The 21,164-nt window shown below is 40.4% G+C and overlaps 2 protein-coding genes across 7 annotated transcripts in view; one reads left to right on the forward strand and one right to left on the reverse strand.

The window, feature by feature from the left end:
* Positions 1–16,019, forward strand: part of ZNF827 (zinc finger protein 827) — a 79,795-nt gene extending 63,776 nt beyond the window's left edge. Inside the window, exons 9-14 of the mRNA XM_026087541.1 lie at positions 4,272–4,409; positions 5,971–6,142; positions 7,631–7,797; positions 10,904–11,095; positions 11,192–11,369; positions 14,549–16,019. Of these exons, the coding sequence (XP_025943326.1) occupies positions 4,272–4,409; positions 5,971–6,142; positions 7,631–7,797; positions 10,904–11,095; positions 11,192–11,369; positions 14,549–15,356 (1,655 nt within the window). The 3' untranslated portion in view covers positions 15,357–16,019. The remainder of the gene's footprint in view (positions 1–4,271; positions 4,410–5,970; positions 6,143–7,630; positions 7,798–10,903; positions 11,096–11,191; positions 11,370–14,548) is intronic.
* Positions 16,020–19,486: 3,467 nt separating this feature from the next.
* Positions 19,487–21,164, reverse strand: part of MMAA (metabolism of cobalamin associated A) — a 29,442-nt gene continuing 27,764 nt past the window's right edge. For 2 of the 6 annotated variants that reach the window (XM_026087496.1, XM_026087495.1), the window contains exon 10: positions 19,492–19,848. In XM_026087496.1, coding sequence (XP_025943281.1) covers positions 19,805–19,848 — 44 coding nt within the window. In that variant the 3' untranslated portion in view covers positions 19,492–19,804. Of the gene's footprint in view, positions 19,849–21,164 lie in introns of all 6 variants that reach the window. The other 4 variants (XM_026087503.1, XM_026087502.1, XR_003256992.1 and 1 more) reach the window with 3 other exon arrangements.

A 21,164-nucleotide genomic window follows, 5' to 3' on the forward strand; every position in this document is an offset into this window, starting at 1 on the left:
TTATATCTGTAGGATTCCGTGTGAACATAAGGATCTGCCCTTGTGGATTTTGTTGCTTCTGAGGTCTATGGAGATGTGAAGATGAGCCAGAGAAGCAGCTGTTTATGTGAGTTCTAGGATGTGAGAGCAGACAGTAAACCAACCAAAGTTATAAATATTAATTTATCTTCTTTGAATGACACTTTCATCAGCTTGTTTTGTTTGCTTTTGGCTTTATTTTTTTTTCAGTTAAATAGTGGTTTCATTCTTTTAGTTATTTATATAAAGGTATAAAGCTAGGTATGGCATTGAACACCAGAATAAAATATAATGTAGTATAAAACACTGTAAAGTAGTAATCCAAAAATAAGTAAGTTAAGTACAAGAAAATAAGTAATCAAAGTACCACACATCAGAGTCCAAATCCAGTCTCTTGGGAACTTTTTTTTTCATGAGAACTTTTGGCAGTCACAGTGCTGACTTAGTGACTCTGGAAAGTTATTTATGTGTTCAGGTCATACTTCATTTTCTTCTTCACTTGGAGCTCCAACCAGATGTGGTATCCTCTCTCAGCATTTCTTGACAAAAGTCAGGTTAAAGGCTTTTCAGAAAGGATGGGGAATATGCTCTCCATATGGATATTACTGGTTTGAGGATTAGAAAAAAACATTCACCACTAAATATGAAAACTGAAGATATGTACATGGTCAGAATTGTGCCTAACAGCTTAGGAAAGGGGTAAATACTGTCTCTCAAGCTGCTGGGCTTCATTTGCCAAAAATTAATCTATTTGGTGGGGCAGGAAGAGGGACAGAACAAYGTTTCTGTAGTCAGTCTGCTTTATTTTCACCTCAGGGAAACCCGAGATGGTGACAGTCCCACCAATTTCTAGCCCCATCCTGGATGATCAGCTTTAGACAGCTATTCACTCTGAGGTTGACTTGGAGTTAGTAGGGAAACAATATGCAGTGAGGCAGAAGGACAGGAATGGTGACCATAAAAATGTATTTGTTTTACTTCACTAAATTTGTTGAGCCTAAAAACATTAAGAACTTCTTAATTCTTAAAGCTTTTATGTAGAACTATTTCAAAATAATTTTATTACTAACCTATAATATACTGAGTTTAAAATTTTTATTACTTTTTAATGATGTGCTGGAGAACTTAGAGGCCTTCCATTTTACTAAGCATATTTTGTTTTAAACTCCAAAGCCCACACAGGAATGTAGTCTATTACTTATTAAATAATTTAAGTATTATTTGTCGTTCATGCTTTTTTAACATTAAAGCTTTGGAATTTGCTGTTGAATATATTTAAAGCAGAAATTCTGTATCTTGTCCTTTTTTTTTTTTTTTAGTATAGGGATGCCTTGGTGAAAGATGGGTTTCTGTGGTGATTTATTATTTAACATTACTTGGTCTCAGTCCACCTTCTTCCTGGACACTGAATGACCTCTATCTAAGGTATTCTTAGAGGATAACGATGCTGACTGTCTCTGTAAAGTGCTTTGGGATACACAGCAAATGCTTTGTGCAAACTGGTATTATGGTCTTTGTGTCACTGGATATGTACTCAAATCTCAGAAAACACAATCCCCTGGCATTAACTAGAGACAGAGGCCAAGGATTGGATGTGGGTGTTGACTCACTTGATTCTTCAAGTCACTGGTGAGGTCAGTTACCGGCTACGTTTTGGGAAGATTTCTAGACCACTACAGAGTGGACAGAGGGCTTCAGGCTGCTGACTGGAGCTGAGGAGTCTCCCAAAGAGCGGTCAGGCTGCAGCAGAGACCAGCTCTGGTTTGCCATGAACAAACTGTGAAGCTTGCTGAATAGAAAAAGCACTTYGCCTTAGAGAGAAGATTCAGGAGAAACAGAGGAAAGAAACACTGTACTTAGGACCCTAGGAACCCATCTTCAAAGTAAATAGAAGTACTTGAAAAACACCGACAATATCCTCTTTTGTATCAATGAAAAAATATGCAGGTGCTCGCAAGGGACTAGCTTTCACCAGCTCAAGATAATCAGCAAATTAATATTCTTCCAGCTTCCTATGAGCTTCCCAGAACTCATAGATATAAATCCACCATAGGGAAGAGGATATATTATATTTCACCTTCTTAAGAGATAAAAGAGGGCTGATGACTAATGCTGAAATGAATTGTTAAGAGACTTATTTACTTTTAATTGAGCCTGCTTGTTTGGTACATGTCCCAGTTAATTCATTTTTGTTGTGACCATATTGAAGCAACATGCACCTTTTTGTGACCTTTTCCTATAATTATTACCATATTCCTCTTTTGAGGCACTGTTTTGATTGAGTACTCAAAAAGCTATGCTAAAATATCTGTAGTATTAGTACAGAGTCAAATTTTCCATTGTTTTGAACTTAAGGATCTTAACAGAAAGAGTCATTCGTTATTGAAGTTCTTGAAGGTTAAGGGTCACTTACCAGCCTTTAGGGCTCTGGGGGCTGTTTCTTACTTTATTAAATTTTACAAAATGACTACTTTTGAAAGCGCAGAACTTGTTTTCTCACTAGAAATTCTTTAAGAAAAATGTGTTGTTGGATGGCAGCACTCAGAGATGTCTCATCATTCCTCCACTGTGCTAAATATTGTATATATAGAGGAAAGGAGGACAGGAGAAAGTAACAGCAGCTGAAAAGGAGCTGGCAAGCATGACCATCACTAAGCTTGCTGAGATTGCTGTGTGGAATCTCTGCCCCAATCTCTGCATTGGTTTTATTATTGCTTAAATTAATTAGAATAGTTGACAACTATTTGCCTAAATCACCAAAGAGCTGGCTGAGCACCTAACTGTGAAGGAGGGACTCTTCCAGACATGGTAGCCAAATTTGCAGTGGTAGGTGACTATGTCAGTGAGGTGTTGCCTGTGCAAAGGTGGGGTGGGGACTGGGTATTCCTCAGTGCTTCATGGGCTGAAGGTTTTACTGTTTTGTTCCAACCTCTGATATAGTAACAAGCTTGGTATGATATTTTTGTACTGTCATCAGTTCCTCTCCTCCTGTTTACCAGAAAATCCCAGCCAAATCTTTTTCTTCCATCACGCCATGCAAAAGCGCACCAGTGGAGCTAGTTGGGGGCAGCTGTCACACAGGTGGTGTGGGATGAGAGGAAGGTGCTCTGAATGTTGGATCTTTCATTCAAGTGGAAATAGGAGGTCTTTAAGCAAAAGAAAGTTGCCAAACCAAACCATGCCCACTGGCTGTTGTATTTAGAAAGCTGCTGAATGTCCTTGCGGTTTTGTGTACTTCTTACTACTGTGGTCCCTTTGCCTCACGCACAACAGGACGCTAACAGAGGATATTTCTTTACGCAGGACTTGCTGATACTGTTTCCCATGTGATCTAAGTAGTGTCCCTGCTATCCTCAGTCTCCATTGGCTCTCTGTTCCCTTCAAATCAGATCAAAATTGGCCACGCTTTTAACTTACTTTATAAACACTGTGTATCTGTTTTCTCTTCCTCCTTCCCTGTCCTTTTCTGTCTACTTCCTTACAGAGTGCCTTCATCTCTGTTTTATGCTGTGTGGAGTTGCCTTTTTGTACAGGAGACTCTCTCTGTTCTTGAAACAATTAAAAACACTTCTTTAAAGATAATGGCTATCTCCAGGTCTCAGCTTTTTAATGGAAGGGCCCTCCAAGCTGCTGGGAATTGTGATGTCTGAGGACAGCAGGTGCTGGGGAGCGCCTACCCTGGATACCACCCCTTCACTGGCATCCTGTGTCCTCTTGGTTTAACTCTCGCCTGAGCAATTTTCTGTTCTCCTTCAATGGAAGACTGCTCAGGTAGCAAAAGTTCCTCTGTCAATAGAAAAGAAAAAGTTTGAAAATCCTCCTTCAGCCCTGAATAATAATCTAGGATAAAAGAAACTGCCATCTCAGACCACATCTACTTCATGCACCAAGGGAAGGGAAGGTGGGTGATTGAGAAAGCCAAAGGAATGGTCTCTCCACACAAACAGAATTAGAGGTTAATGCTTTGCCAGGCTCACTCTTGATTTCTCTCTTTACATAATCTGGTTTAACTCTTTGGCTTTGTTTAACTCTAAAGCGTTCTGCTTTAGAGTACATATGAAAGATGCACTACGAAATATTTCCTTTCCATCACTGGAGAAGTTTTCTTTTTACATAAACTCCTGTGCCACATCACACAGCATGCAGTCAAGGTGTTGTGTTGTGCACAACACCTGCAGGACTCTACTGAGTGAAATCTGAAAGTCTGAGAGTTGTTAAAACATGACTTTCTGTTTATGCGTTTTTTGGTGTAGAAACAGAAAAACTAGGGCTGGAGGCAGGAAATGGATTGCCATCTTGGAAATTTAACGACCAGCTCTTTCCCTGTGATGTGTGTGGAAAAGTGTTTGGCCGACAGCAGACTTTGTCCCGACATCTCTCACTGCACACAGGTAATCCGATGCTTTAGTGTCTGTCTTTGCAGCGTTGAGCAAATCTGCTTGTTCATCATGGTTTCTTTAGGTGGAGGGGGATGAAGGTAAGCAGAAGAGTACGTGTGGAAGGAGCCATCCTCAGCTCCTTGCACTTAGAGCACAGCCAAGTGCAGCAGCAGGCCAGAATGTCATAGGAGTGGCATTTAGGGAGTTAATTATCATTTTATTTTTCTTTACAGAAAAATAAATTTATCTTTACTAAGTTTGTAATTTATCTTTACAAAATGTATGTTTGTCCAAGTTCCAATAGGCCAGTCTGTAGATATCAATTGGTTAAGCATGCCTCTTCACAGAGCTCTAAAGAGAAGACGCAGCTTTTGTCTGTCCTTTCTTGCATCCACCTGATGAGCTTTTTAAACCCTACTGAACAACAAAAGATCTGGCCTTGGTGTTTCAGATATGATTAAACTGAAAGGATTTAATATCTGTAATTCACCTTTGCTCTCATCACTGACTTCCACTGAAAGGAACAGGGGCTGGTTTACCCCACACCAGCTTCCTTAAAGTCAATTGGTTTCAAATCAACTGAGACTAACAGAGTTTTTATATGGAAGATGCACCTTGTTAGCTTGCTGAGGCACACTGCACGAAACAAGACTTGAAAGCAAGAATTTCTGATGCAGTGCTGTAAAATCTTGTTGGTATAATGCCAGTAAATGTTGTACCATTTAGTAGAGCCACACTGAAAAGGTTCAGATGCTCTGTTCCATGACTTTGTGGGGTTTTCTTAAACTGCTCTATTGAATTTCTTTCGCCTAACACACTTGTAGTAGTATATTTCAAATTTAGAGCATCAGGTCTTCAAAGGGAAAGCTTGTAAAAGCTGATGTAATGTAATGTTTGGTTTTTTTAATTAACTCCTTACAAAATGAAGTCTGGCATGTACAAGAATGTTGCTGCCAGGATTTTGAAATGTTTAATTTTTTAAAAAATCATTTCTATTTTAAAAGTTGTGAAGCATCAGAAACAGATGATGAATTTGTTTCGGTTGTTTAATTGTTCTTTGAGTGGTTGTTGGTTGGCTTGTGTTCATAACTGGCTTAATGATGCAGCCTTCTCTCTCCTTCCCACCCTCAGATTTTAATACAAAATCAAACATCAACTCTCTGCTAGTGATCACATGGGCAACTTCAGAAATACTTACCTGGACCCAAAAATCAGATAGATGCTAGGTAAAGGATATAGTTGTAGATTATTGAGCTGATTCTGTACTGGCTCTGCTGCAGCTTTCAGAGCTGCAGTTACGCAAGTTTTCCAGAGTTTATAAAGTTTTATATTATCTGACTACAAATATTAGACCAAGTTAAAAAAAATACCCCTAAACTATCTCCAAACGAGTATTTTTCTGAGTAATTGCTGTGAACTACTGTAACTTTCCAAAGTCTCTAGCTTCTGAAGTACCTCATTCTGAAAGCTGCTTGGAGAAACCCAAAGGAATGCACAGTTGGTTACTGGAAGCTTTAAAAACAGCTTGCTTCAAAATGAAGCATACATTTAAGGTTTTCTGTTTCTTTTTCAGAAGAGAGAAAATACAAATGCCACTTGTGCCCCTATGCTGCTAAGTGCCGTGCTAATCTGAACCAGCACCTGACCGTCCATTCTGTGAAGCTGGTGAGTACAGACACTGAGGACATTGTCAGCGCTGTCACTTCTGAAGGCAGTGATGGAAAGAAGCACCCTTATTATTACAGGTGAGGACCCAGCGGAGGGCTGTGCACAAAACACCGGCATCTCAGTGTCTTATCTGCTTGCTAAGGACATGTTACAGGGCTGCCCTTCTGGCCTTCCAGGATGGAACTGCACCAAAAGTATTTGGCTTGCCCATATCTGACTTTGGGCTCAGCAGCAAAACCCTGCTGGCTGCCTCGTGCTGTTTGACTTGGCTAGCCATTGGGAAAGACTGTTTTGGGKTTTTTTAATTTTATTATTATTAATGGCTTTGTGAGGCAGATGTGCTCTTAGAAGCCTCTTAAACTTTTTATGCAGTGTTCGTTTAAGTTTTGTGTATGGAAAAGTCCCATTGTGTATGCAGATTCATGGCAAATCTAAAGCACCGTGCTTCCAATTGCCTCTGTTGGTTCCATTATTTTCAGCCAAATCCATGAAATCAAATGGTAAAGTAGAATTACAATCTCCACATACATATTTCCTCTATTTGCTAGAGGAATATTTGTTCTAGGATTCAGTGACCAACACAATGAGAGAGAGAAGACCATTAGGAAAATATGCCTGAAAAAATAAGAGGAATTGCCCAGATAAAACTGTTATTTGGGCATGCTCATTGTTGTATGCACTGTTGTGTGCTCTGCAAACTGTGATATGCACCCTAGTGGCCAGACAGATTACAAAATCACTCCTGTTTTTAGTCAAAGTGCCAAGAACAGATTTAATTACAGAATCATAGAAGTAAGAAATAAATGAGACCTGCTGTATTAGATTATCTAGTCCATCCCCCTGGGAAGGCAAAATTGTGCCCCAGCGTATATGCCTTTTCAAATGTTTTTGGCTTGTTTTAAATGTTAATGGCCTAATCAAAGCAAGAGAAGGACTCTGCATAGAAAGTTAAATTAAAGGGTCCTTTCCATTGCCTCTAAATATCACTGTTTATGCACCGGCTGTGAAATCTGTATCCCTGCTAATTATTTGCATAGCTGATGACTGCTGTTTTCCAGTCAAGCATAAGGAGTGTTTGAACCCATTTTTACTTGCTTACACTCAATCTGCCAGGCAGTTTTGCACAAGATCCCAGTTTGGCATGGGAACCATTCCAGAGCTTGAAAATAACTCCTGGAGTGTGCAGCAAGCTCTCCGTTTGTCAGTGTATCAGCCCTACTAAACATCTTGGCAAGGCTGCAGTGCATCTTATTGCCCAAAGGAATCAGCTAGGTGACGCGCAGCATCTGGAATCTGTAGTTTTTAATTAACTTTATGATTATTTAGCATCATTATAGCATGTACAGGATTGTTGCATTGTGCCTGCCCTTAATCACGTTGGCATGGCCATCAGTTCAAATGCAGTTCAGCAGACAAAAGAATTTTCCAGTGAACATTCAACAGTGAGGAAGAAAAGAAATCTGTGCAGTAAGTTTCTATGTACAGAATGAAGGGAAGGGCAATATGCTTGTGTTTTTGTTTTGTTTTTTAATGTTTTTTGCTCTTGAATTCCCTTCTGCCTGCAGCTGTCATGTATGTGGGTTTGAAACAGAGATGAATGTCCAGTTTGTCAGTCATATGTCCCTCCATGTGGATAAAGAGCAGTGGATGTTCTCAATTTGCTGCACAGCATGTGATTTTGTCACCATGGAAGAGGCAGATATGAAGGCTCATGTCAACAGCAAGCACACAGGTGATGATCCCTCTCTCCCAGCTGCAGTGATCTCTCTCTCCCTTTCTTTTTAGGCGCAACCTTCACACTTCTCATCAGCACTCTCTTTACTTTTACTGAAACACTTGCTAATTAAGGCCTGATCTTGCAAAGTTGAAGTGAGTTGGACTTCAGCCAGGCAGATGGTCTGGTAGCGCAGATCAATTTTCAAGCTTAGGGAAATAAATGAAGGACTACTTAGCCCACTCCCTCCCCTCCCCCCAAATCCCCTTTGCTGTTGAAGACAGCACTGCATACATGTTTTGTTTTTCTGGCTGGTTTACTATTTCATCAAAATCATGATTGCCTTTATGGTGACAAGGTGACTTTGGGTGTTAATTGTGCATACCTAGTTGTTGGTATGTAGTACACAATATATTGAACTTTGCTGTTGATCTGTTCTCCCCCACAGTCTATCAGTTTGAAATTTCTTGTTGAGGTTTAGTTGACACTGTGATTCAGCAATACCATAAATTTAGCTTTATCTTAAATAACAGAACAAGTCATATGTTCTCTTCTGGTCCTGTTCACTTAATAGCCAAAGATAAGAGCAATAGCAGTTTTCAAACAAGCTCCATATGCTTAGTCCAATTAATGAAGTCTGGCATAATTTAAGGAGAAGAAAATTCAAATCGTTTTAATTTCTCTCATAACACCAGGCAGAAGGGTTTTTACTGTCACAAGCTACTGACAATTGTGTTGACAATGTTGAAGGTGAATTGTGTCTAGCTCAATTTTTCCATTGCTAAATTGTTTTTTCTGTCCTACCAGGAATAAAACTGGGAAAATAGGAGGGGTGGAGAAGGAGAAAGGAGAGGAGAATGCAGTTGTTTGTGCTTACAGATACATGAATTAAATGTAACTATAGAGATACAAAGTATTGAGCAGCCTTCATGGTATTCTGTGCGAGCACAGCTCCCAGCATTACTCTGCGAGCTCCCATCTCCCTGCTCTCTGCAGTGTTTACATTCACTTATGACTCTGGCTGCACACTAACTTTGTATCTAGCCTCACTTTACATATAGGAAATCAAGGCAAATGGAGACAGCCATCTAGAGCAACATGTGAAGTTTGCATCAGAGCTCAAACTGAGCTGTAGTCTACTGTTTCTTGCTAYTGTGGCTCTTAGCTTGGAGCTGCTGTTTGTCTTTTAAAGCCTCTCTTTTAAATACTTGTTCTCTATTCATCCTGTGAAATCCAGCCATTCAGCTGGTGATTCAGCCAAATGCTTGCATGCGTGGTAAATATGGAGAGAGGGGGGAAAAAAAGGGATTTTCTGGGTCACTTGACTCCAGTCCTTTACCCTGTAAGGTTACCAGGTCATAAAAGGCCTTTTTGTACAGGTATTGGTATATGTCTTTAAACAAGTAGAATTGTTTTGAACCAACTATTTTTATGGAGAGGCAGGGGCAGAATTTCCTGCTTTAAAAATTAGGGACCTTTCTAAAAATTCCAACCTGTGCCTTACTGATAATCTGTACATATACACTTTGTTCTTGTGCCAGCACTGTTCTTTATCTGAAAGAGTAGTCCCACTCTTGCTTCCTTTGCCTTTCTTCTCCCCTTCCCCAGTATTTATTCCCTTAATATATTTATGGAGAGCAGCCCTCTCCCCCCTAAATGTTCACTGAGCCTTTTCTCATATGAAACACTCTTTTGTCATTGTACCAGTCCCTCATTGCTATGTTCTTGTTAGAATTCCTGTTCTCGACATACACAGTCACTGCTGTACATGGTGTGTTAGGTGAGATGTAATAAGTAGCTGTGGCAATGTAAGATAGCAGCAGCTACTGGGAATAGTTCACCCAATACACTCTGTGATCATATTTACCTTCCTTCAAGGCCCCATCACACTGCTCATATTCATCCCATGTTCTGCTCAAATTCTTCTTCTGTTTTCTTTGACTGTTTCCTACTGATAACTCCTCATTTGTAGCAAAAATTCTTGTTACTGGCCCTTCAGGTCATAACCTTGTATTCTGTACTATTAAATTTCATTCCATTTCTATTACTCTGGTCCCAAGGTCAGTGAGTCTTTCTGTGTGATATCGCAGCCATCCTCCCTATTGACAGCTTGGGTCATCAGATTTCATTAGTGCATTCCTACATTTTTATCTTAGACTTAAAGGTGCCGCTCATTGGTTTAGAGTTAGGCACATAGATATTGTTGTTTGCAGGGTACTTGGTTAGGAGACTTTATCACATATATAGTATGAAGCTTTAGTAAAGTCACTTTTTAGCACAGCTCTGATTAAACCAAGACACAGGTGGGAGCTAATAATTTGCCCATTCTGCCTCTTTGGCTCATGGCAGATTAAAATGGATTAGAGTTTGTATGAGAACTCTCACTCTAGTTCATTTGCGCTGTATGATGCAGTTTGGTATTAGAACTTCGTACATATATTGCACACATGAGGAAACTCCAATGGGCTTCAACTTTAGATCCAGTTAAATAAGTTTTTCTTTTTAATTAATTTTTCTTCATTAAGAGGTCCTAATAACAATAGATAAATCTTGAGACCAGGCTGTTAGCTCATACAGTCATTATTGAGGATGTACCCACAGTACAATGAGTGAGATTGTTCTTCTTTGCCCTTCCTCCCAAGTTTACCCAATGGACCCACATAAACAGGAAGGTGGGCAGAGGCTTAGCTGGGACCAGTAACAAAGTGTGCCATGAACCATGCTTTTGGTTTCCGCAGCTCAAACCTACAGAAAGTCTATTTCTTTTCTAAGTGACAAATTCTGTACTGGTTTTGAACTCTGTGCTAATCAAAGTGCTTCCTTGGGATTTCCTCAGTCTAGTAATGAAGTAGAGTTACACGCTCCCTTCCCACTACCATTACAGACAGAATGTAATCTGGGATACATTGACAGGTGTACTGTTGTAAACATATGAATGCRTATAAAAAGGAGGGAGGTGCAACTCTGATATTTCCCAAACAGATCAATTAATTTCAGACTTGTTCATAAGTAAGCTGGAATTAACTTTAAATACATTAACATTTTTCCTGAAATTAAAAACAGGATCACTGGGTTTCCATCTAATCTGCTGTACTAGTTAGTGCTCTTTATTCTGTTTTTTCAGTTGAAGACAGGAAGACACCCAGTGAATCTAACAGCCCATCTTCATCGTCTTTGTCAGCACTGAGYGATTCTGCCAACAGCAAAGAAGACGCAGATATAACCCAAAAAAACAAGGGCTCGAACAACCTGCTAGTCATTTCTGTAGTGCCTGGTAGTCAGACTTCACTGAACACTGAAGAGAAGTCAGAGAAAGGTAAGAACTTGTTAAACAAATACAAACCGTCACTTTCTATGCAGTGGATATGGCCAAAATGCCAGCAATAAGTATTCCTTTCTTTTCATTTTTCAGGCTTTGAATGTGTTTTCTGTAACTTCATCTGCAAAACAAAAAACATGTTTGAACGCCATCTGCAAATCCACCTGATCACACGGATGTTCGAGTGTGATGTGTGCCACAAGTTCATGAAGACACCTGAACAATTATTGGAGCACAAGAAATGCCACACTGTCCCCACCGGTGGGCTCAAGTAAGGAAAGCAAGTACACAAACTTTTACTGTGTTAAGCACCTCTAATACTGCGGGTATAGGACAAAAGGAAGTCAATTAGAAAAGATTAGTTAAATGTCTGATAATCCAGATTTGGGGCTTCCTTCTAACTAGATTAACACGTGCCCAGTCCTTTAAGGTTCCCTTAAGTTAGGCTTGCATCATAACAGCTAGGTATGCTAGCTGTAGACCTAGTGTCCACTGGTGTCAGGGCTCTAACAAAGTATCGTCCTTTCCCTTTTCAAGTCAAGTAGGAGACAATATGTGATGGGTCCTACAGGTAATGAGGTAGTATTACACAGAGGTGCTGGCAAACTAAGAGGTTTTTTGAAGGCATTAGAGCAAAGGAGAGCRTGCACCACATTCTCTGTTCTGCACCTGGCTCAGAGAAACTAAACCCTGTACAATCTGTGCAACTAAGTATGAAGTCAGCTTCTCAAAAATCAGTGCTCTCAACTACTTTATAACCTTTGTAGATTCTAATGCAAAGCCAGTCCTCTCCAGAAAATAATAATTTTGATGCTTACTGTTTTGGTTTGCATGCCTATACTGTTGTATAAATTAACACGTAATGAGCAATACACAGCTCTTTAAGAAAAAAAGCTCTTGGTCCTTGGCTGAGCTATAACAGATGCCTGATTAGAGGGGGCACCTTAACAAATAACAGACTGTCTGCTGGAATTCCTTCTCTGTGGTAGAACTACTTGCAGTGCATTTGCTATTGCAGCATAGGCAATAGGTATTTTGTGCTGTAGTTCAGGGCTCAATGCAAATCTTTCATCACCATCTAGGGGAAGTACAAGTCCATGTTGCTGTTTCTGCATCAGAGTCTGAGTTGGACTCACTATTCCTTTTTTACAAGCCTTCCTTTTAAAAGGGCTTTATTTGTTTTAAGACCTGAGGTGCTGCACTTTAAGGTCTGTTGGTACAGAGCAATGTTTCTAGAAAGTGAACCTGACCTTATGTCAAAGTTGGACCTGTGAGGGAAGGGTGACTGCTGGGGCCATATGCTTGCTCTCTGTGTGCAGGCAATGTGACGTTACGCAAGGATGCCTGTCTGTTGTCTCTGCTTATTCCAGCTGCTGCAAGAAGAGTGGCTGGAACCACATCAAGCCCAGCGAGGGTTCAGCACAGCAGACCTCTCTGCTTGCATTACTCTTGCTAAGTAAACTAATGTTTCAGTGCACTGTAACTGTCACGTGACTAGCGCACCATGTTTAACATTATCATGAGTAGCTCTATCAGTTTGCACTGCAGTTTGGGAAAACTGGTTCTGTTTGCCAGGCRGAGTCTGGTCTCCAGCTCAGTAGTTCCATGAATTGGGATCTGTGATCACTTGTGATGTGATGACTGAATCTGGGAAAAAGACCAGACTGAGAAACATAGCGTGCCARAAGGACATGATGTCTGTCTTGGATGTACAGACCAGTTGGCTATTGCACTTTGGGTTTAAGCTGCACGGCATCTGTTCTATTTACCAAGGAAAAACCATGACCTATGACTCAGACCTTCCTGACAAAATGGGCTTCTCAGTCTACATAAGTTATTCCTGCTTCACTCAAATAATAATAAAGTACCTTGAAGGCTGCACCTAAGAAAAAGCTCTGATTTTTTTTTAAGGCATCCAAAAAAGTCTGAAGAGATCTAAGTAAATTGTATTTTTCTGTCTCCTGTTTGCTTTGGGGGAAGAGAAAAAAMCATGATTCCTCCAGCTCCAGATCAAAATCTGAGATTCTGATCCAAAGAGCTCCCAGCCCAGGAGAGGTATGTGTGCATAGACATAGACAGCTGAGTCCTCTGTTTTAATAGAGTTAATCAAGTTAGCCTCAACGCCAAGCTGCCTCTCTGGATCAGAGTACTTCATGTACAGCAGGAAAACTGTCTGGATGTTTTACTATCCATTTGTTCTCCTGTATTGTTCATTGTGCTCAAGAGTCTCTTGTTCATCAGCTAGATAAAATTAAGCCTGTATGTGCAACTGCTAGATCAGTTCTAGCAAATGAAAATAAGCATGGAGAGAGAGGACCTCTGCTTAGAAATTATCTTAAATGATGGAGCATAAGTGTCAGACCTGCCAACCGGTGAAAGCAGATGAGCGGGATATGTAGACATCGATAAGACAACAGCCAGGTGCCTTAGTTGTATCTTTTTATCTAGATTTGCTCTTTTAGCCCACCAACCAGATCTGGAATGGAACATGCTTTCTTTAATATAGCAGAGATCCCTGGCAAGTAGCTGTCTTCATCAACATGTTCTCAGCTACGTAAAGAAAGGCTGGTGTGTTTTGTGGTGGTGTTGCCCAGGCTTGTTCAGCTTAGGCTTTCTTTCTAGCCTTCCAGCTTTCCATCCACCAGCCATCTTGGCCCTCCCTGGTGCAGGAGCCAGGGGTGAGGCCCATYGCCATCGCCCCCCGAATCGGGATGTGACCTGCAGTGAGTAACCAGAACTCACATCCTGCTCCCACACAGCAACAATTCCTGCTGTGGCACAGGCGGGCTGTAGGCCAACACTGCCAAACACGTGTCCTCTTTGAGCATGACTAGCTCGTCTCCCAGAAAAGGGAATGCCTACAGATCAGCCCAACAAACTGCCTTTCAGCTGTGTCTAGCGGGTACCCAGCAAGCTTATTGTTCAAGGTCACATAAAAGGAACTTTGTAAGCCCTTGCTATACATACAGCATTACAAGTTTATTCCATTTTTACTAAACAGCTGCTTTCATAGTCAACTGTAAAAACTCACTTTAAACCACTTCTTAATGGTAAAAATGGCAAAAGTGACTTTGTGCAAACACTAGGAATGCCATTACATAAAGTACCTGTGACTCAGTCACCCATTCTGCACATCCCAGCCTGCTTTGCAGTATCTTCCCCATTAAGGTAAGCCAGAAGATTAGAGGGATGCTCCTTCAGTGTGAATCAGTGTTTTCCTAGGAATGAGTGAGCCCTACTGCCCCTAAATGGGCAATCCTACTCCAAGTGGAAACGCATGTCAAGATGAACTAAATATGCTTAAGAGGCCCTACAAGGGAGAACCTGCCATTTTTTTTCTTTTTAGTAGGTCAGAAAGGGGCTGAATGACAAGGGTTAAGGAATGCAGGTTTCCAAGCTGACTGACTTCTTTTCTCTCTCTATCCCTGCCCTCCCTTGCTGTGTTGTCAGGTGCCCGTTCTGCATCTACTCCACAAACCGCCCCGCAGCGATGGAGTGCCACCTGAAGACTCACTACAAGATGGAGTACAAGTGTCGGATCTGCCAGACAGTGAAAGCAAATCAGCTGGAGCTGGAGATGCACATCCGAGAACACCGCCTTGGCAACCATTACAAGTGCGACCAGTGTGGCTACCTGTCCAAGACCGCCAACAAGCTGATTGAGCACGTGCGTGTCCACACAGGTGAGCGCCCTTTTCACTGTGACCAGTGCAGCTACAGCTGCAAACGCAAAGACAATCTCAACTTGCACAAGAAACTGAAGCATGCTCCACGCCAGACTTTCAGCTGCGACGAGTGCCTGTTCAAGACTACCCACCCTTTTGTCTTCAGTCGCCACGTGAAGAAGCACCAGAATGGGGACTGCTCCGAAGAGGAGAAGAAGGGCCAGTATTCAACCTCCAAGGAAGCCAGTCCACTCCTACCAGTGAACAGCTCCAGAAACCTCCTGTCACCCCTCTCAGTTATGTCTGCCTCCCAGGCTCTGCAAACAGTGGCTATGTCAGCTGCACACAGCAGCGGGGCAGAGCCAAACTTGGCAATGAAGGCCTTGGCCATCAACGGCACTTCCTTGTGCTTTGATAAATACTGGAACTCCGAGTTTGCCCACCTTATTCCCTTAACAATGTTTTTCCCCAAAAACCACTATGATCTCACATTCCATCCACCCAGACCTCAGACTGCACTAGGAGGTGCCTCTTCACCTAAACACTCCTTCCTTGCCTACCTTGGACTAACAGAAAGGGCAGAAACTGTCTGAGGGCAGTTACATTCTGTACCAAAAATACCCCGACAAACCCAGCAGGTATACATGGCTGCAAAACATAGACCGAAGAGGTAACGAACACTTGTACTATATATATCATTAGTAAGGTTTAGAAAATGGCTCTTTGTGTATACTTATTGCATTGACATGAAAGCTGCTTTATTAAATCTACAAGAGGTGACCTACTGCATACTTCTACCTTCAGAGGCATGTTCCCAGTACTCTTATCTAAGAAACTATTTTGTCTTGTTAAGCTGAACAAGAGTGTCCTTAATGGCAATCAGCACTTGTAAGATTACATATTGATGCATTTTATTTTTGGTCTCTGTGTGTGTGTGTGCATGTGTGCATGGGTGTGTGAAAGAGAGGCTGTCTGTAGCGTGCCATGACATTGCTTTTGCACATCCCTTGTATTGGCTTATTTAATTATTATTAATTTTCCCTCCTTTTCACACACTTGCTTCATCCATCCCCCCTTGTCTCTCCCTGAACTGTAGATTTGTGGAGGGAGTAACGCTTGGTTCAGTGTGGATTGGTGTATTATTTGAGTGCTGCTTTGCAGCTTCCTTTATTGTTTGATGCCTTGTACTCATTTGTGGAGGTTTGAGGATTTGGGGTAGAACTGATGAGGAAGAAGTTGCTTTCAGCACTGCAGGAGGAGAGTATGACAATGAAAAAGGGGGGGGGGGTGTACATACATATGCAGACTGCAGAACAGGCCCGATTCTTAACTGTTACACAGGTGTAACAAACACCTGAGTTTGGGCCATAGCATACATCTTTTGTTTTGAAAGGGCATATAAATATTATATATATGTATATGCATATATATACATATATATATACACACACACTGTATTAATGCAGTGGTTGGTTACCTTTTAGTTTGCAGGAACAACCTGTATAACTAGAATTTTATGGTGGAAAAATCCAGCAAAGGGGATTAAAAAGGTATGGATAAATTCTGGGTATAAATACTCAGACTAAAAAAAAAAGGCAGTTTTGCACAGTGCTTTAGTCTTGCACTAGTTTGTTTTTCACTTGCAAAAAAAAAAAAAAAGAACATTCGGTGGGATGAAGGTAATAAGACTGTATATTTGAAAAGGTACCAGTAACAGCTTTGAAATATAAAGCTATAAAAAGATGCTGTTTTAACCATACAGTTCTCTTTTATACCCTCAATATTTCAATTGTACTTGCAGATTCTACAGGCCTATCAATACCCTCCATGCTATTAGTAATACTTTACTCCTTTTTGTTAATGGCTGATAGAGTGTACACTGCTAGGAAGCTAACTAACTTTATACTTATTTAATGCTCTTACTTTGTGGTCATTAAAATGACATGTTATATGTAGCACTTTATTGCAGGAAGAAGCAAATGTGGATTGGTTTTGTAACCTTTGTTAATCTCAAAATGCCAACAGTGATCTTAAAGATCTGACTGACTGTTAATTGATTTGTATTTTTTAGAGAACTTGATATCCAGGAAGAAAGATCAGGATTAAAAATACTCTGCATTAAAATTGGAAGTATAAAATATAAAACACTTCAAAATTATCATGTGACTTACAGGAATGCTTTCTTCTTACTGGACTATTGTTTTCCATGGTGTATCTTGGAATTGGATCTTGCTGTCTTTCACCAGGTATGAGAGATCTGTCTGACCTAGCTTTTTGCAGAGTCCCCTCTTTCCCCCACAGCCAAGCCCCAACTCGTGTTTAACATGTTATCCTCCCACCCTCATGCTATTTCAAAGCAAGTTCTCCTGCATGTCGTGGGATGGAGGGATGCGACAGGCTTCAGGGGCCGCTGGTGCCAGCCCCTTGTCCGTGACAGCACTAAAGCAATGCCCCAGTTCAGAGAGGCATTTCTGGTCCGTAAGGGCTCTTAGCTATATGCACTCTTAGAAACATAATCTCAATCTCCATTATTTCTTAAATGAAGCTTGTGAAGAAATACTTTTTTGACTCAAAACTTGCATCATTTAACCTAGTTGCAAGATTCCTACCTTTGTTTTGCACTGAGATAGCCAAACATTCTCCACTGTCATGACCAAACTCTTCCTGTAGAGCTTTGGGGAGGACATCCTTATCCGTGCGCTGCTCTTTACATACTGGAAGCTATTTACAAGGGGGAACTATCCAAAAGGAGTAGCAGGTTATTGTTTGGAATTATTAATTAAAAAGATAGAGAACCGCACCATCTTGTTTACATTCCAGCAGACAGTTTTGGTTCTACTGAGCATGTGGCAGTTTTGTCTGTGTAAGCAGTTAAGAAAAGCCATCTGTTCCAAATTGTGTATAAACCTTAGCAAGCAATGTGTATAACTCAGGGCCCTGTTTGCCATGCTTTACTCCATCAGAACTCCTGGTGACCCCTCTAGGAGTACAGACAAAATAGAAAACGCTGTATTAGTACATACTCTAAGTATAAAAACTGTTAAAAATCAAGTATTCTCAGCAGCATGAAATATGCAATCTGCATCCAGGAACTATACCAGTTCTATAAAATACACTCCAATGCATATCTCTGACCCCACCATAGTAGAGCAAACACTTCCAAATCAAAAGGCTTATTTTTTAAACGAACAGGTAAAGTACAGCTGTGTAGAAGGAAGAAGTAGGAATATTAATGGGATACTTTATGTAAACCAAACTGCAATATAAATAGGGCTGGAACTTCCAAGAACGAGCTGTCAGCATACTAATGCCACGTGTTTAACAATGTTCCTCTGTACCAGTATCTGAAGTAGTAATGTTTAATGTACCTGGGCAACTTTGTTTAGCACTTTGGAAAGAATCAATTAATTCTTTCTGGTAAGTTATAGAAGTTTTCTCTGTAAGGAAAAATGTGTGTTAGGAGGTTTTTATTTTTTTAAGAAAAACAGTATTTATCAGAGCTCATGTGTATTAAAATAATTGGTTTGCAGTTCAAGGCTAAAGAAAGGAATGTTCTCCTACCTACGAAAGACCAACAGTTCTGATAAATTCCCCCCACCATAAAGCAAATTTCATACTGGTTTTCACTATGCATTCTTTAATGAAAGCTAGCGTGTTTCTCCATTCAGTAATTCAGTTAAAGTTCTCAGCACTTTTTTCTTTCTTCTTTTTTTTTTTTTTATTTGTTGTATTATGTTCAAATATCAATCTGTCAAGGTTTGTGTACATTAATAAAAATTTGTATTGTATAAAGCTTTTTGCATTATAAGGCTGTACAGGGTCATTTTGACAGTAACTGGTATATTCCTTTGCATCTTATGTTGCATTGCCAATTTCTAGTGTATCCAGTTTGGAAGTACAATATACTCTAATTAAAAAGGTTGGCTATACTCTTGTTTCTTTTTGTCCCCCCCTGCTTTTGTTTCACCTTAAATAGATTTAGTGGTGGTGATGGGGTGTGGGGGGTGGGGAGTGTTCTCCTACAGGACAAGAAGGCATACAGAAGAAAGGTAAGATGTTTTCAATAGTTTAAATTGAAAAGAAAAGCTCTGGTTAATACTGCTGATTAAGGAACACAGCGAATACTCCTTGTATAGCTGCAGTACTTCCCCCTGCGGGCCCTGCACTCGTACCAGGCTGCCAAGGCAATTCTGCAGGGAGGCATCTGCTCAGGCATGAGGATGATGGAGCTCCTAGGCCCTGTCCTCCTCAGCCCTGCAGTTCAAACATCGGATCCTGGAGCAGCTGTTTGGTGAGCCTGGCCTTGCACAGAAGCAGCCCCCCAGTGAAATCAGAAGAACTCAGCCCATAGAAAGGAGCTACACAGTTAATAAAAGTACATCATGTATTAAAAGATTTTAGTAGACATCTGAATTTTTACTGCAAAAATATCATGTATGCATTTTGTCAACATCTTGGAAAAAGTTATTTTTTTCACCAAAGACTAATGAAGTAATCAAAATGCAGATAAGACATTGAGGCGGGAACCCCTAAAGGGAGACAATTTCCAAGAAGCAAAGATATTATTGGCCCCATTGAACAAGAAAAGATAATTAACATCTTAAAAGAAAGTTAGAATATTTAAACACTAACCAAGGAAAAAAACTGAGTATTCACTATGCAAAAATTATCCTCAGGTTAATTATTAAATAATATTTTATTAATTACTAATTAACATTAATTTTGATATTTGTGTGTTTGTAATATTTATACTATAGTAATAATTGCTGTTATTAATAATTGAAATTGTTGATGTTAACCTAATGCATTTGGTTTGCTCGTTGCCCCCATCAGGGCAGTATTAAGGTCCAATCAACTGAAAAATTATTTTTATTTCTACTGGGGTAGATTGGGGATACTAATTTTCAGGCCTTCTGTCAGTACCTCGTAGAGTATGCTGGGCTGCTTATGCAGTTGTGGGCTGAATCCTCTGCTCCTCTTTCAGCTGGTGACTAGTTACATGAAGGGAAGGCATCTCCRGCTTTGACATTAGGACGGTAAGTCATGTTCCGGAAGAGATGGTCTTTCTCTCCACTTGAGCTGTATCTGTAACAGGAAATATACAATGATGCTCTAGTTTATGTTTTTTTGAGCTATATGTAAGTATTTATCCTAGCCATTAAAAGATGATCATGCAAATTCTCTGGTATAAATTTGAAAGGTATTTCAGAGATTGATCTACCAAGTCCTGATTGTATCTTGACTGCTTTAAGACAGCCCTCTGCTTGTGTAACTTGTTGAAGTTCTATTGTAAATGATTATAACCCTTCATTTAATTGAGGAAACGGTTTAAGATGTAGGTTCAAATTGTTAAACTAATTCAGTCAAAACAAGCAGAGAATGGGTAGGGAGCAAGTCAGAGAGCATCTTGGCTTCCAGAGGCAAGGGGATGTGGCTGTTTCTGGAAGCAGGTACACAGTATCATCCAGAGAGGAAAACAATTTCTCTAGGAAGGAGCTGAGCAGAGGATTTGAATTATTATGCCTATATTAGTAGTCAGCTAGCAGTTAAGCGCAAGTCCAAGTCCTTTTGTAGCTCCAGCCCTTGAGCCTTACTTTAACTTTTGCTTAAAACAAAATCAGGCCTCATCTCAACTAAAAACATCAGCAGTCCTCTCACATTTGGCCTCTCTTTCCCAAAAGTGGTAGGTCCAACAAAGGAACGCTACAAGTATCTAAACAGAAGCTTAGTGTCACGTAGCAATACGTGGTAAAGAACTACTGTCCTTTACAGCAGGTGCCTACAGCATGCTTGTAGACTTGTGCAATTTTAATCAAGGAACTCAGGTTTCCAGAAATTATTTTTTCTGACATATATGCCAATATACATTTGTGTGGTGATAGAAAACTTCTCAGTTTGTGTACTGCCCCCCTCAAATTTCACAGGAGCAAAAACTGCACTGTTTTCATTCTTGCATCCCCATATATTTTGAATATGTCATATATATATAAATAAAAAGAAAAAAGTTTTTTAGAAGTAGAATCATTTCTCATAATCCTGCACCTGCCATGGTCATCATGAGCCCAGCAGAACAGGGCTTAAAGAGGAGACTTTGAAAACCTCCAAAAGTCAACTAGTATTTTCTGTAACACAGTTAACTGTAGAGAGATTTTTTTTTTGCAGTAGGTGCCATCATTTATGCAGAGCCATATTTTAAAATACATGTTGTGTTAAAAATATCAGTTGTGCTCCTAACAAATAGCCATCTGCATTATATCAACCACCATCATATCTGCTGCTAATTGGCCTCCTTGTTGACAAGTCCCAGCAGCAAGGTTAAGTACAGGCTGTAAAAGCAATGTAGCCTCTTGCCCAAGGGGTCAGAGCTCAGGCAGACTGTGCAGGAGCCTGCACAGCCTTGG

Source organism: Apteryx rowi, unplaced genomic scaffold, assembly GCF_003343035.1.
Source record: "Apteryx rowi isolate R43461 unplaced genomic scaffold, aptRow1 scaffold_72, whole genome shotgun sequence".
NCBI lineage: Eukaryota > Metazoa > Chordata > Aves > Apterygiformes > Apterygidae > Apteryx > Apteryx rowi.